The sequence below is a fragment of the Fundulus heteroclitus genome, chromosome 1 (assembly GCF_011125445.2).
Source record: "Fundulus heteroclitus isolate FHET01 chromosome 1, MU-UCD_Fhet_4.1, whole genome shotgun sequence".
Classification (NCBI taxonomy): Eukaryota; Metazoa; Chordata; class Actinopteri; order Cyprinodontiformes; family Fundulidae; genus Fundulus; species Fundulus heteroclitus.
The window spans coordinates 14,755,567-14,772,506 of NC_046361.1; the positions used below are offsets into that span (position 1 = coordinate 14,755,567).

The following is a 16,940-nucleotide window of genomic DNA, read 5'->3' on the forward strand; positions in this document are numbered from 1 at the left end:
CACACATTCAGAACCCTCAATGTTTTATATGCAGTTTAACATTTGAAGGCAGGTAAAGGCACCAGCGGTGAGACCAACCTAACTGCCCCCCCAATGGATGCCTCAACTGCACCCGACACCAGGCCCTACATGTGTGTCATGAAAATGTTATAAATTAAAGTGCCTAAATTGTACAATAAAATTGGGGTCCAGGTTGCCACAAGACAGCGGGGATGGAAAAACCCTCCCACCAACCCCAGGGCTGTCCCCACTCCCCATGTCCTACATGTGTGGTAGTGTGATGGAGCCCGCAGAGGGAGGCGTTCTGGGATGGGGATGGAAGGACTTGGCAGCAAAACGCTCTGCATTGAGCAGAAATTAACTGTTTAGTTATAAAGGATTTATGCTCACATATGCTGCCTAATAAGCTTCCAATACAAATCAACACAATCAACAACAGAATAAGCTGTTGGCATTGGCAGTTCATAGATCAGATAAAAATATGTTTATTTCCGGTTCTGGAATAAAAACTGAAATTTGTCTCTGACACATCATTGATTAAGATAACACAATACTCACTCATTCAAAAATCCTGAATTACAAATGAATGAAGCCCCCTACAGGGCACATTATTATCATCTGGTTGGTGTCCTTATTAATGGTCTAGAAAGGGATTCTCATATAAGATCTTGCAACAGGAAGGATCTCATGATGGGTAAAAAAAAAATAAGCATACTGATAATTACCATTAGTTACAGATGTATTTACAGATGTGTTCAAGCATTTATGATTGTTTCAGTGAACTCAGCTGAAGCCCTAATCTTGAAGAAGAAATATCCCAATTACACCGGAAAACAAGGGTTAAATTCCTTGTGTTCCATGTTGATTCTGATCGGGAGTCATAATAAATCATCCAGAGTTGTCCAAGAACCAAAGATTGCTCACAGAAGCATTGTAAAAACCTGGAATGAGCACATACAGTCATCTTAAAGAAAACAAATATTAATGCATGTAACCGCCATGGCTGGATAGACGGAAGGGTGAATGGTTTTACGATAGGGATGAGCTGTAGATGACGTAAAGTTGCAGCTGCATGAGGTTTACAAGCAAATTCACACAAATGATTGATTCATTCAAGCAGAACGTTTTGGTTCATGGTAAAAAGCTACATCCCCTTCAGTGGGCAATAAAGTGTCCCCACACATGATGAGGGACACACCCTGCACTTGGTTTTAACTTTTGGTTTGACCAATGAACCCGTGGCTTAATGACAGCACCTGTGTGCAAAGATGTGCCTGTCAGGCATGCTGACAGGAAGAAAGGTTTGTACATCTAATAGTTGTCTCTGAAAACAACAATAAGCCTCAAATTCTTTTAAAAGTATATGGCCATGTAATATGCTTATAAAAAAAAAGACCAAAAACATATTATCATGATAAAATAAGGTTATAGCATTACTTAGTTTAGGTATAATTGTAATCATCTGAGGTCATTAAAATATCATTAGTGACCTTCACCACAGCTGTTTCAGTGATATGATGAGCTCTGAAGCCTGACTGAAACTCCTCAAGTAGGTCATTACATTAAATGTTCACATACTTGATTAGCAACTACTTTCTCAAGAATTTTAGATAGGAAAAGAAGATTAGTTATAGGTCTGTAATTTACTAACTCATCTTGATCAAGAGATGGTTTCTTAAATAAAGGTTTAATAACAGCTACTTTAAAAGCTGTGGTGCATATCCATTCAATACTGATGATTAATCATGTCTAAAATGGGGCACTCAATCAAAGGGAACAACCTCTTTAAATAACTTGGTTGGGATTGGGTCTACATACAGTTGAAGGTTTAGATGAAGCTAAAATTTAGATAGCTCAGAAAGCTCAAACTCTGCGTCTAAACAGTTCAACACCGATCAGGTTTTTAAAGGATTCCTTCAACGATGGCTCACTTACTGAGGACGAGGAAATCATGTTTGGGGAGAATGTCAATTATTTTATTTTTAATAGAATCAATTTTTATTTATGAAGAATCCCATAAAGTCATTACTGATGAAGAGCTAAGGGAATTGATGGATATTTCAAGGGGGCTATGTTGTCTAATGCAAAACGCAACGAGGAAGTGACACCATTAACAAAAGCATCAATTTGTGAATGGGAAGAAACAACATTATAGGCATCTGCTGGGCATTTCTGTGATAATGAGGATATTAAAATGGGGAGAGACTCTAAAGTTTGATAAAGCATTGTCTGACAAAGATCTACTATTATGAAACCTTGTTTTGGAGGTGGAGAACTCAGTTAAATTGAACTCAAAGGTTATAAAAAATTGTTAAATAGGACAGGTTTGTGAAAAAATACTTTGATTCTTCACAATCAATGCCATATGTCAGCACAAGGTCCAAAGTAGGAAAGCAGGAATAAAAAGCAAGCCACTAGAGCTGTGAAAAATCTTAAAAAAAAAGTAAAATACTAAAACCAATTTATCTTAGGATAGTTTTAAAGGCTACATTAATGTTATCACATTGAGTGTCAACGTGAGTGTTAAAATCCCCCACTATGATAACCTTGTCAGTGTTTAGCACCAATTCAGATAAGAAGTAAGAACTGATCTAAAAACTGAGTGTAAGGGCCTGGTGGACGATACAAAACAACAAACAGAAGAGGTTTTATTGTTCTGCAGTTTGGATGAGGGATACTGAGGGTTAAATGGTCAAAAGAATTTTTGTTATTAATTGGTCTGGGACTAATTAATAAATCAGACTGAAAGATGGTTGCTACTCCTCATTGTCCCGTAGTTGCTTTAAATACCACTAGACTGGAATACTGTAACTCCTGTAATGGGATTAGTCAGGCCCTTTTCTATTTTCTTTAGTTTATCCAAAATGCTGCTGCACACTTGCTAACTGTGAAGGAAGGACATGAGCACATCACCCCTATTTTACCTTTCCTACATAGGCTCTCAGTTTCTTTCAGAATTACTTGTAAGATTTTACTTTTGGTTCCTTAATCATTTAACGATTTGGCACCATCTTACTTTGCCAACTGCCTGTACAATTTCGGTCATCGCAGCAGCAAACAGGTTTAAATCGGAGGCAACCGGACTTTCGCTCAGCTTTTCTGAAAACCTTTTGACACCCGTCCAGGAGTCTGTCAATTCTAGCGGCTCGCAATGAGTAGCTCGTCGTTGGAGCGCTTTTGTCTTTAAGCACATGGAGGCCCATCTACCTAGGTGCATTGCAAGTCAGATGCATATCAATGATCTGTGTCACTGTCCTGGGTCATTTGACACTCTAGGCCCATTTACACTACACTTTTTTAACCGAGCCGAGACTAGTCCGAGCTCGGTAACCGAGTTAACTCTTGTGTGTAAATGGTCAGCAGACTGAACCAGACCGCACTAACCATAACCGGACCGCGCTAACTGCAGACCAGTTCATCAGCAGGCCTCGGACTGGTTTTTTTTGGCCCGGTTCCCTGATAACGAGGAGCGCATGAGCAGACCGCGTCATGCCCTTACAGTCAGCTGACTGTCAGCGGGTTTCCCGGCGTGTCTGGCTGCACGTCCTGATTCACACTCCATTCAGACAAATTTCAGACATTCATAATAATACTAGCTTCCTTACCGTGCCACACGGTTTCCAGTGATGACTCTGCTTATGAACCTCAGCGTCTGTTGTTGTTTCCTGCGTCTGTAAATCCTTATTAGACGTTCATTTGTCTTATCCACGTCCCAAAAGCTGACTCTGTCTAACAATAACATGCTGAATGTTGCGGGTGCCGCCATTTTGATTTGCTCCGTCCCACCTTCAATCCCACAGAGCGGTAGTACCGCAGATCGCCACTAGGAGGCGAGGAGCAACCAAGGAACCATAACCGAGATAACTCTTGTGTGTAAACGGCTGCTTTTATCTCAGTTAACTGGACCAAGCTCGGACCGGTCTCGGCATGGCTTGGTTTTTAGGTGTAGTGTAAACGGGCCTTATTGCTATGTGTGAGTGGAGGACTTCGTCACCTGAATCCTGATGAGACTACTGATGTAATCTCTTTGAAATGTGTTGGAGGTCCGAGCTGTAAACGCTGTGGAGTTGGAAGTAAAACCCTCCCCCTCTCTTTAATGTTGGCTTTTCTCTTTTGACCAAGATGGCTTCTTTCACCCCTCTTTCAATGACTCCATACAATTGGTTTCTTTAGATAGATAACTTTATTTATTTATTTTACAAGAGGGCATAATATATTCCACTTGCATTGTTTGTAATGTACTGGTGAACTGGTAATCTGGAAATCTTACGTGTTTGGATTAAATTGGAATTAACTGAATTGATTGGAAGTTAATCTGGATGAAATTGGATTTTATATGATTTACTATTAATTGGAGCTGTTTGTTTTGTAAAGTGCTATGAGATGACATTTGTTAAAAACTGGAACTATAGCAATATATTGAATTAAAGTGAATTAAGTTTAATTGAATTCATTTGGTCTGAACAGAACTGAGGGACTGAACCATGTTGGAGTTGGTGGCACAGCTGTGTTGCAGGAAGAAGGTCCTGGGATCAAATGCAGCTTGCATGTTTACCCCTTGCAGCATGATTTTTCTTCAGGGTGCTCTGGCTTCCTCCCATCCATCCATCCATCCATTTTCTTACTCGCTTTATCCCTCATGGGGTCGCAAGGGGTGCCGGTGCCTATCTCCAGCATTTCAATGGGCGAGAGGCAGGGTACACCCTGGACAGGTCACCAGTCTGTTGCAGGGCTCCAGCTCCCTCCCATTTTTCAAAACATTAGGTTAAAACTGTTAGGTTATGGTCACTGCATCCATCCTATATATTTTTGTGTAAAATTATTTTAATAAATGTACAACTATTTGACAATAAGACAATAAAAAAAAACTTTAAAAAAGCACTTTCTTAAACATATGGTTTATTAATATTCTTCTGTCTATCGAATTAAAATATATCCTTATACAGATTGATAAACTGATGGTAGCAATAAGGACAAAGTAACAAAACATACACAATATGTACATCAGGAAAACTCAAAATAATGTACAAAACTGAGTGGGGAAAAATGTGACTAATTCCCCAATAAAGTTTATCCCAAATGAGTTATTTTAAAATTCACAGTAAAATTCACAATAATAATTATTATTATTTTTAAATGCCTGCATTATAACTCAGTATATGTGAACCTGAAATGACATAAATAAAACCACACATCTTTATACATGCATGCACGGACACAGTAAACAGACTTACACAGGCTTCCCACACCATGGTAACATCAAATTCAGGATCTTTTCAAGGATGCTCGAGGACCAATTCCCTCAAATTAAGGACCATACGCAACGGCATTTACCTGCTGCTACTAGTGAATATATTTTCAATAAACAATTTTTATACAATGCAATAAAAAAACAGAATGGCATACAAGTTGTTTGGAACAGAATCAAATCAATGAAAGAAAGTAAATTGAATGTATAGCCTCCTTTTACATCAACAATACTCATAACTTACATTCATATCTACAATACATGGAAATGTCGGTAAGATGAGGTTTTGTTGAAGCCTTGGAGCTCTTCAGCAAATTTGTTGTAAAAAGCCTAATTTAAGCCTCAAACCCTCACTACGGCCATTTAGTGGTGAATAAATATTCACCAGGAAAAACCTGTCAAGTCAAAAGGTCTTAACTCTATGAAATGATGACCTTGAAACGAGTAATCCAAACACACTGGCACACTGTTAATTGTCTCGATGACTCTGACTCAGCGTGACTGGCAATCCACCAACCCACTGCTGTTACACACACATTAACTATGTTAACTATTTACAGGAAATACAAGAATGCAGTGCCGAACAAATAAAAATCAGTGACGCTGAGTAAGACTCAGCGTCACTGAGGCTTACTAGAACAAAATGCGCTGCCTTGGAAATTCTACCAGTTGCTCCTCCATAGTTTGACTCCATGTCACACGTACTGCAGCCATGCTTCTCTGCGCTCCTATGTTTTCGCTTGAGAAGACGAAGAAGAATCTAATTGTTTGCGGTACGCAGTGCGCGAGGTCAGGGGAAATCGGCTCGTAGATGGTCGTAACTACGCTTCAACAGCGGGACGCACTCACGATCGCTCACGAGGGCAGACTGAATTTTAAACATGTTTGATTTTCAACCGACCGTCCGATTCCTGATCGGAAGGTGGTCGTGACAGGTGAATCGCCCCTCGTTACCCGCTGTATATTACACGACGCAGGACGCACGATCAAGCTGAAACTCGACCCGATCCAAAAAAATTCTCGCACGACTGAAGAATCGGCCCAAAAAGGGCAAAAACTCATACAGTGTATGCCCGGTTTTAATTTTTGAGAGAAGACAAATGGAAACAAATGACTCACTGTGGTGACCCCTGAAAGGGAAAAGCCATTCAAAGAAGAATAGAAGCTCTATTGTATTCTGCATCACCCAAAAAACAGCGTGAAATAATTTTTTCTGTTAAGGCAAGTTTATTTATATAGCACTTTTCAGTAACAAGACAATTCAAAGTGCTGGGGGCCTGAACCAGCTCAAAGCATACATAATCTGAGAGCTAAAAGCTAGACGTCTCTGTGTAATTCTGAATAAGACTCAGGAAGTACTGCTGAGTGTTTTTCTCTGGTTGAAAAAGAATAATGTAACATTTTGGCAGAAAATACCAGAAAAGAAACGAGTAGAGACTGCAAAGTACAGCTAGAGCACTGAGAGCTGAGGTGTAATATGCATGGTAAAGCAAGTGTGTAGTGGCGTATATGATCCAGATAATGACCAGCTGCAGGAGGCAGAATGTTATCGATTTGGCCTCATTGTAATTCTTTGGCAGATCTTTTCCCATGTAGGAGAAAATAAAGCAAAGAAAACACAAGACTGAAAATAGGATCAGAAACCCAGACATGGCTTGAACATTTTGATCACAAATAAGTGTGACTGTTTGTGACTCTGAAAGTGTAATATTGCCAGGCTTTGGGGGTGCAGAGGAATATCCATGGACGAGTAAGCTTGCTTGAATGACAAATATTACTATGATGACCAACCATTGCCCGTGGTATTTCATCCACCAGTTGAGGAGGATGGGGTACTTGGAAGCCATTTTAAAAACATAAACAATTTGAAATGAGCGTACTAAAAAGCATGCAATGCAAATAGTAAAGAAAAGCAAAAATGGGAAATACCTCAAGACACAAGAAGCAGGTGTGGGCTTACCAAAGTTAAAGAACACACTAATACTCGACAGACTTAGGCATGCTAAAATTAGGAAGCACATCGGCCCTCCAGCAGATTTTGCAACAGGTGACTTGTAATTGCGTATGAAGAGAACAGATACAGCTACGGTGAGGCACACAAAGATCAAAGTTCCGACGATGATCACCACAGCTCCACCGTGTGAGAAAGTTGTGTACTCCTCCCGCCGCAGATTGCATGAAGTACTTCCTGCTTCAGACCACTCTGTCTCCTTACAGCGGATGCAGTCGTAAGGATTCGCTGTTGTACAGAACATATGGACAAAGCTAAGGTAAAATGAAAACAGAGCAACTGTGTAGCCTTCCATGTTCTAATAAAATTACTTAAAATGTTGGTCTTTGAAACACATAAAATATCACCATATTTTACTCCAGATTTAGCATCTTCTGTGCACAGGCATGCAAAATAAATTTTATTTATGCAAAAGAGAACTGGGTGGATCAGACCAATGCAAGCATCTCCACATTTATGTATTTTAAAATTATTTACCTGTACTATTAATATAAGTTCCTGTTTGACAAATAGTACAATTGAAGCAGCACTTGTGAGTTCCTTCTTGCTTTTTTGCAAACCCTTCTGAACACTCAGGGGAACAAAATGACACGGGCACCTGTGGAAGTCGGGGGTATGAAGCAGAAAAGCAAAAGCTAGTTACATTTCCATAGCTGAGATGTGAGAAATTACACACATGCAAGATAATAAACTTAAAAATGTGTTTAAAAAAATATCACTGCAGATTATATCAATGGCTTCATCCACAGTTACATGCACCCCTGGTAAATATGTTGAAAAAGCCTGATGGTAATTTAATATGTTGTTGTCTACTATCACACAGAAAACAAGAAACAAAAAAACTCTAGTCTTCAATTTGAGTAAACTTGTTTTTTAAGAAAATCACTGGTGCTTCACTTATTGGCACGCCTAACAACTCTTATACAATAAACAATCTAATTTAGACTTTATCCTAGGCTAAGCCATGTCAATCTGTGATCCATGAATTTTATTGGCTCTGTTTTACAATTATGACATGACACAGAAATCTATTTCAGCAAACCTGCAAGTAGGAAACACATTAGAGTTTGCTGTTCAAGTAAGCCAAATTAGTATTGATCTTGATAAATTAGGAAATTACATCCAAAATCGCTACTTGTTCAAAGTTACCCATATATACCAATCAGAGCAAAATTAAAGAAGTAAATTTAAAAAAAACCTGTACCTACTACAAGAATATATGTGTACGGTGCAAAGGTCGGATTGCTCTCTAAATTTCAGTGTGTGATTATGCTGCTGCAAGAAAAGATTATATTATATTAACGTTTTTAACACACAGCTGTAGGGGGCTTCAAGGATTTAAATTTAGACCATCACAAGCTGACTGGTTTGCTTCTTTCTTAAGAATGTGCTCCTTATATTGAATTTAAATTTTTCACATTTCATTTTTGCGTATGCAGAAACAGGAAACATTTACATTTAAATATTTTTCATAAGTACATAAACATTACCTCCCCATTTTCATGCCACTTGATTTTGCTCTTGTTGATGAAGAACTGGAATGATGGAGGGAAACTGTAAAAGCCAACCTCCTCTGCCTCACCACTTTCGTTCCAGAAAACTATTGAATATGATCCATACTTGGGGTCCCCATTTTCATCAAACTGAACCCTCTGGTTTAGAAGTGAAAAATTTGATCTTCTCAGCTCTGTTAAAATCTGTTGTTGGAAAATAAAACCTGATTACTTTGTAAACTTACACAGTTATATATGTGCTCTCAGTGAAAATTAGATGTGTAGACTAAATAGGATGAATTTAAATTAGGCAAGGCAAGTTTTTTGTACAGACCATTTCAGTAACAAGACAATTCAGAGTGCTGTACATGAATAGAATATGAGAAAAGAAAACATACAGAGAAAAGCACATTGCAGTGGAATAGTAGCAGCAGGTCAAGATAAGTTGGTCTACAAACTTGATCTAATAAAGTTTCAGTTTACTGCAACAGTTTGAGTTGAACAGTAACATTCAAAGGCAACTCTAAATAAATAGGGTTTTAGCCCTGATTTAAACAAACTCATGGTTTCATCACTTTTATAGTCTTCTGAAAGTTTGTTCCAGATAAGTGGAGCATGAGAACTAAATACTTCTCCTCCGTGTTTGGTTCTAGTTCTGGGTTAGCAGAGTAGATTTGAGCCAGAAGACATGAGTGGTTTGAATAGTTCATACACTGATAACAAGTCTGTGATGTATTTAGGTGCTAAACTGTTCAGGGATTTATAAATTAACAGAAGGATTTTAAAGTCTATTCTCTGAGATACAGGGAGCCAGTGTAAGGACTTTAGAACTGGGGTGATGTGCTCTACTTTCTTAGTCTTAGTGAGGACGCGGGCAGCAGCGTTCTGGATCAGCTGCAGCTGTGTGATCCACTTTTTTGGCAGATCTGTGAAAACACCATTGCAGTAATCAATTAGACTAAAAATAAACGCATGGATTAGTTTTTCGAGATCCTGCTGAGACATCAGTCCTTTCATTCTGGAAATGTTCTTCAGGTGATAGAAGGCTGACTTTGTAAATTTCTTTAGATGCTTTTGGAGACGCATGGCTCAACACAGGAGAGCTACCTCCTCAGGTCAACACTCTGCTGTCCACTTACACCTTAAGGACAAAGGACACTCTTTTGAGGACCAAAATGTTCACATTTTGGTCAAAGAAGACAGATGGTTTGAAAGGGGTGTGAAGGAAGCCATCTACGTTAAGAGAGAAAAACCAACCTTAAACAGAGGAGGAGGCCTTAGGTTCCAACTTTCAAAAACTTACAACACAGCTATAGAATTAATTTCGGCCAGTCATCACCTTAACTCTCACCCTCATATGGGGGATCAAAACATTGTTCCTTTAAGCCAAGCCAATAACAATCCTAACGACTCCTCGTTACAGAGGAGTGGACCAGTTTCGGTCCATTCTGCTGGCTTAATGGCTTTAACGACCGCCCATTACTAAGGGGTGGACCTGTTTCGATTGAATTTGCATGTTATCTAAGCCATTGCAAGGCCTTTGTTGGGCAATGGTATAAAGCTTGTTACTCATCATTACTTCAGACTTTTTGAATGCGGTACCGCGCACGTGACGTCACCGTCTCAAGAGCAACGCCCCTTTTGCCGCTTAGGTAGGGCATACAGGAGAGAAAGCACGGATAACCCAGCTATTACAAGCGCAACAGAAACAGCGATATGACCGACTTTACAGCCGTTAAACTTTCCCAAGACGATGTCCCAGGCACACGGATTACTGGTCGCACTGTCGAAGAACACACCAACCTTCAGCTCAAACGATGGCTTGAGGTTCGAGGGCTTAAAAAGACTGGAAAACAGGCCGAGATGATGAACGGTAAGCTTTGTTTTTTTTTCCTGCGCGGCGATCATGGCAGCGTCGCGTTTTTTTTTTTTGTTGTTGTTTGCAATCACCGTCCAGGAATGGGTATATGTTTAATGTTTGTCTCATTTGAAATGTTTTTGAGTAAGCTATCCTGGTAGCAGGCTATCATGTTAGCGCCTGCTACCATGATAGCCTATATGCTGTCATGGTAGCAGGCGCTACTTTATTAACATGTCGGCCACCAAAATACTCTTACCTTGACTTGATGTCGCTGGAATTGGGTCAGGATGTTCTTCGGTTGGGCCCTTTCCTCCGACAAAATGCTTGCTACATATGTACTTGAATTTGGTAACTTTTTCCGGGTTGAACTGTTGTGTAGGCCGACCGCCCCGGTGTACCAGCGCACACATTTCTCCTTGGCAGTATTGAAGAAAACATCCTTCATATGCGGCCGATCAGCGTACCTCGAGTCGCTGTTGCACGTTCCATAGCAACAATGTTTAAAAACCATGGTCTTAGATTTGGAAAAAGCAGTCGTTTACCGAGTAAAACCTAGGCTAACGCACGTCTTCTTTACAGCAAAACAATGGCGGCTTTCCGGAGTTTGCCCCACTGCGTACCACGTGATGTGACGTCATCGTGACGTTGTGTTTCTAAAAATAGCTCGCGCGCGGTACCGCATTGAGAAAGCTTCCGGGAGAGGAAGCGAAACGTCTTCAACTACAGAAAATAAGTCCAGTTGCTTTGTTTTTTACTTTTTTTGGGATGCTTTTGGAGGTTCAAGTCTGAGTCCATCACTACACCCAGATTACAGTCCTCATGAGTGGGTTCTAGCTGAAACAACTGAGGCTGTGTGCTAACTTTTGATCACTCCTCTATTGGTCCAAAAATTAACAACTCTAGTACTGAACTTGATATGGGTGTAATTAATGGTTATTTCATTAATAGCCAGTCTAGTTCTATCCTCAGGGTACAATAAGTGAGTCTTTTGTGTTAGTTCTGAACTTTCCTGGCAAATACAGTACTTTGCTTTACCATTTCTATCATTAGAAAAGTGCATCCAGACACTACTGTGTGATGAATCTATCTTATTTTGCCTTTTTGAGTTATCAGCAACACACTTCAAATGAAGGGTATCCTACAGTCCTCCTTCAACCCCTGTGTACTGGGCACTCATGCGAAGGGATCATATGAATCCCAGGTGATATCATGCAATATTTGCATATCAAATAAGCAACACGCACATACACTGCTGCTCCCTTCCTCTTGTCACTGTTGTCTGTCTCACTCTGTTAAGAAGAATATGAAGAGGTTGTGTATGCATCTGTGTGAAACACAGCAAAAACACATGAGTGGCTAGTAACAGAGATTGAGTTCTCATTGTTTGCGTCAAGGAGTCAACAGCTTTGGTTTGTTTTTGAACACTATAAGGCAGTCTCTGCACTGGTAAAGGAATGTATGCTCATACTAACAAAAGAAAGATAGATTAAAAAATATGAAAAATTAAGAAGACTCTGAACACCTATGGTAAACATCTATTAACAGAAGTCAAAGTTAAAGTGGTCTGCTCAGTTTGGTGAATCCAGAGACAAACTTATTCTCATAAATTACAACTTCCATGTAAACTAAACAGTGAATGTGAGACCATGGTCCATTTTGATAAAAAAAAAAAAATCTGTAAAAGATTATTATCTATTTCAAACTTTCTGTTGTTAGTACAGTGGGTCACCTTTGATTAAATAGTTCCAAAGTGTACTGTTGCCAGAAGAAGACACACATTGTATTTACAATTTATGAGATATACCCTTAAGTCAAAACTTATTCCTATGCCTTGCAGATTTATATTAAAAATATTTTCATTCAACCAAGAAGTTTGTTGCTGATTGGATATGAGACAAGCATCTCTCTAGAGACATGGGCTTGTTTGATTCTAAAACTGCTTATAAATTTTGTGAGAAGCGTATTACATATTTTTGGGCTTGTTTCTTAATGTGAAGTCACTTATTTGGGCTTGTTTTTCCCCCAACATCACCCTTTTTCCAGGTTATTGTGGAAAAGCAATTAACAGACCCTCTCTCGCTTTATAATTTAGATATTTTAGCAAGGGATGAAATATCTGTCCACATACACACAAAAATCTGTACCCCCCCCCCCCCCATCAGTGAATCAATAGCCAAACACAATAAATTATGTCTTAGAAAGATCTTGATGAGTCTAAAAAGATTCAGTTTAGCTTTTACAGGCATCTTCAAAAACATCTAATAAATATAATGAATCAGTTTCTAAGGAGATTAGGAGCATCACCAACTTCAGCAGCTTTGCTAAAACTGAACTCAGGAAATCTATCATTTGTGCTGCAAAATACAATTTATTCTAAGCATAATTAAATGTTAAAATAAATTATGTAAAAGCAACACTTGTAATTTAGTTCACATTTTCTACATTTAAAAAATATGTCAGAGACTGGAAGCATGCATAAATTAAATGAGGTTTGTAAGGGATAGTAAACTCACCATGTGCGGGTGTACCGGTATGCTGATGTTACAGGTGTCCACTCCACATTGCAACACAGCATGTAAAGCATGGCCGATGGCATACACAGCAGCGTAAACAGAAAAGGAGAAAGATGGATCTGCATTGATGATATCTTGGGCTGTCACATTGGTGCAGTTGCAGATCTGATTACAGACCTTTCCTTTGTTTGCATCTTCCTGCTGATACCGGGCTTCCAAAGAATAGATGAAATCTCTGAAACCTGGAATTGGGATTACTGGCTCAGCAATTCCAACTACGGTTCCGATTTTTCTTATTCCATTTTCTTTGGGAAGCTTTCTGTGTAAGGACCAGGCATCCACAGCTATCCACACTTTGTTGATGATGTTGTGCTTTATGGCGGCCTTAATGAGAGCTTCAGCAGTCCATTCTGGTGCAAAAACAATTGTGACATTGACCCTAAGAGAGTTCATTAGTTGGAAAATTTTTGTGTAATTTGTGTAAGTATCAAGGCTGTTTCTGTATGCCAGACAGATTTCAGTATCAGCAATGCTCTTGATAAATAAGTCCAGGCCATCTCTGCCGTATTCGTCGTCAATGTGTAGGAAGGAGACCCAGCGCCAGTCAAATTCTTTCAGAATCATCAGAATAACTTTTATAACATCTTTGTTTGGATGTATTGTTCTTAAAAAAGATGGAAAATGATACCTCTTTGAAAAGACAGAACTAGCAGCACCATAGCTGACCTGTTAATGAAAAATTGACATTGGATTTTCTATAACTTTACTTACTTAAAAATGCTTAAAACGTTTGTTAATACATCAAATGTATTAAATAACATTAAGACAATTCAGTTGAAATATTTACCAGGGGAATGAGATCCTTCATCAAGAGCGGGGCAAAACTCAGCGTCGCCGTGCTTGTATAAGTGCCAACCACTGCGATCATTCTTGAGGTATTCTTGGGGGATTCATTCCAGGGTTTGATGAAACCATTCACAGAGATGAGATTGAAAACATCTGGAAAATTTTGTCTGTCTGAGCAGTGGTCAAATATTTTATAGCCTAGAGTTACATTTGGCAGCAAGTTAGTAGAGTTATTGATTTCCTCTATAGAGAACCTCATCATCTGAAATCTCCGATAACTTGATAGAATAAAAGGCTGACTGTGGACAGAAAAAAGGACAAGATTTCAGTAGGTTATTCAAAATCAGGTTCCAATAGTGTCTGCACCCAGTATGTAAACACTATAAATGCACCTGAAAAGATTGCTTGGTCAAACATTCAGTTCCACAAACTGTAAGGTTGGAAATTAAATCCCATCAGTGCTCTTATAGTGATGGGATTTTTTTAAGAATAGTTTAAAGAAAATGCAACAATTGTGTTGAACTAAATTCGAGTAGTTTCCTGTAACGCTAAAGCTACTAAGTTGATCAAATAACGCATGATACTTTTCATTTGTTTGATCTTGAAAATATATAAATTAATGCCAAATAACCCACCTTGAGCAAGCGAAAGCCTCTGGTCTGTCCTGAGAAAGACCGTGACTGACTTGATGAATGTCAAAAAGTCCACCAAGAAAAAAATCTCCGTCCAAAACAAACTCTGATGCTGGGACGGGTTCAGTCAGGGCCTGCAGCAGATATCCCAGCAAACACACTTGAGCTAGAATCCCGTTCATTGTCACAGTTTTTGTTTGCCAATGTATTGTTAACTACTTTGTGCCGTAATTTGCACTAAAGGTTTTACTTGACCCGTGAAGAGATGAACTCCCACAATAGTTTACATAAATTGGAGATAAGCAAGCTGTCATAAATACGTACATAGCTGTCACATTTTGATAACTTTCAAATAAGCATGCAAAATTTCTGCTGCGTCCAAGTACTTGCCCAAGAAACAACCCATTGTCTGTGAGCAGGTGTGATGCAATCATGAATGAGTCTTCTGAGCAGAGCCACTGCATTTTTTGACAAAACAAATAAACAGTATGAAATGCGGGACAGATTTTGTTCTAATGCTTACATGGTTGGGAAATAATTTTTTCATTTCTTGACAAAAGTGTAGCCACAAAAAATAAGCCTATATCATAATCTGTTAGAATGATCAGTTCTACAAGATACCTAGACATCTTACCCAAAACCAGTTCTAAGGAAGAGAAAACTCCCAATGCTTAAACTGAATATCCATTGTGTCCAGCCAGGCCCTAATAAAAGGCTACATGTACTGTATTGTATTGTATTGTATTGTGCTTTTGGACCATGTAGCTAACACGGTATCACCATATACAGTATTACACTCATTACCTGCAGGGGGAGCCATAAGGAACTGGTGCTTCATGGATTCGAGGATGGTCCAAGGTGGAGACTTTGGATCAACATCATTCCATTGGCAATATCCTAAACTTGTATATGAGGTTAAAATATACATACTACAGATATCAGGGCTCATCTCAGTTCATAATGTTTTGCAATCACCTGAGGAGAAGCTGGGCTTCTCCTGTCAATTTGCTGCTCATATACCTAAAATGTTATTTCTCATAAAAATAAGCAATAATTATAGTTTTTTTCCTGTCTAAAAAGAACATTTTGTACAGTGTGATCATGGATGTGGTCCATATAATATTTTTTTTTTTACAGCAGCAGCCCTGTTCATTTTCTGTGTTCCTAGCAATTTTGCATCATATGCTGACCACCTAAGGACAGCAGGACACATTGCTGCTAGTTCTGATTTGTTTCTGCTCAATGTGAGTCTTGGTACATCCATAATGAATGTATGAATGTGTTATTTTTATTTATTCAGTGAAATTCTAAATTTGCCACATTATTTATCAATCAATCAATCAATCAATCAATCAATCAATATATACATATATATATATATATATATATATATATATATATATATATATATATATATATATATATATATATATATATATATATATATATATATATAAAGAGAGGGGGGCAAAGAGGGAGAGAGAGAATATTATTATCATTATTATTCTTTTTTTTCCTTTTGCTAAAAGTTCACCAGATTTAGGAGTGTCTACATCGTCCACTATTTGTTACTACTGAACAGAACAGGGCCGGGGGGGCGTGGAAGGGGATTTTGCCGCTTTACCATTCCAGTGGAGTATCCAGTGGAGCTGACTGCTGATGCACACTTTTCTGCATTAAATCAAACCTACAGGCTGAGTGGATGACTGTTTGCGGCATTAACTGTGTGAATTTCTGTATCAGCTTGACAAGATGAAAAAAGCCTAGTTTGTGTTGATTTTGATGTAAATTAGTATCTAAAGATTTTCTGTTTTTGGTACCCCTATATCTAAATATAGATTACTTTTGACAACCTTACCATCTACTCACCTTACTGTTGTGTCCATCATAATTTCCTAACTCATTTTAAGAGATCACTGGGATGTGTTAGTCTGATTACTGATAGGTTCATTGAAATAAGTGGCTAGTTCCAATATATCAAGATGGAGATTAATTGATTGGGTAAAAAACAAGTGTTAGTCCTTCAGACTGATTCCTAATCAAGTTGAGACTAATGAGAAAACGCCTTTTTATATAAATATATAAACAAACATGCAAACAGCTTAATAAAATGCTGTTTTTTATGGTCAGCTGAATATGAGAATCATTTCCTATAGCCACAGGAAAGCCATGAAGCCATTTACATTATCAATCAAGATGGTTTCACCGCGCGGTCGAGTCTGTCTGAAGTAAGTTTTACCTAGACATTCCTTTTATCAACTTTATAGCTCCTCCTGCAAGCTCAGGGGAAGATGACTGAGCCCCTCTCCTTCTGAACCCCCCCCCCCCCCCCCCCT

The 16,940-nt window shown here is 38.7% G+C and overlaps 1 protein-coding gene across 1 annotated transcript in view; it reads right to left on the bottom strand.

The window, feature by feature from the left end:
- Positions 1-14,786, bottom strand: part of LOC118564830 (taste receptor type 1 member 1-like) — a 27,349-nt gene extending 12,563 nt beyond the window's left edge. The window contains 7 exon segments of the mRNA XM_036144060.1: positions 7,027-7,098; positions 7,101-7,487; positions 7,737-7,857; positions 8,750-8,956; positions 13,127-13,852; positions 13,974-14,271; positions 14,608-14,786. Coding sequence (XP_035999953.1) covers positions 7,027-7,098; positions 7,101-7,487; positions 7,737-7,857; positions 8,750-8,956; positions 13,127-13,852; positions 13,974-14,271; positions 14,608-14,786 — 1,990 coding nt within the window.
- Between the last annotated feature and the right edge of the window lie 2,154 nt (positions 14,787-16,940).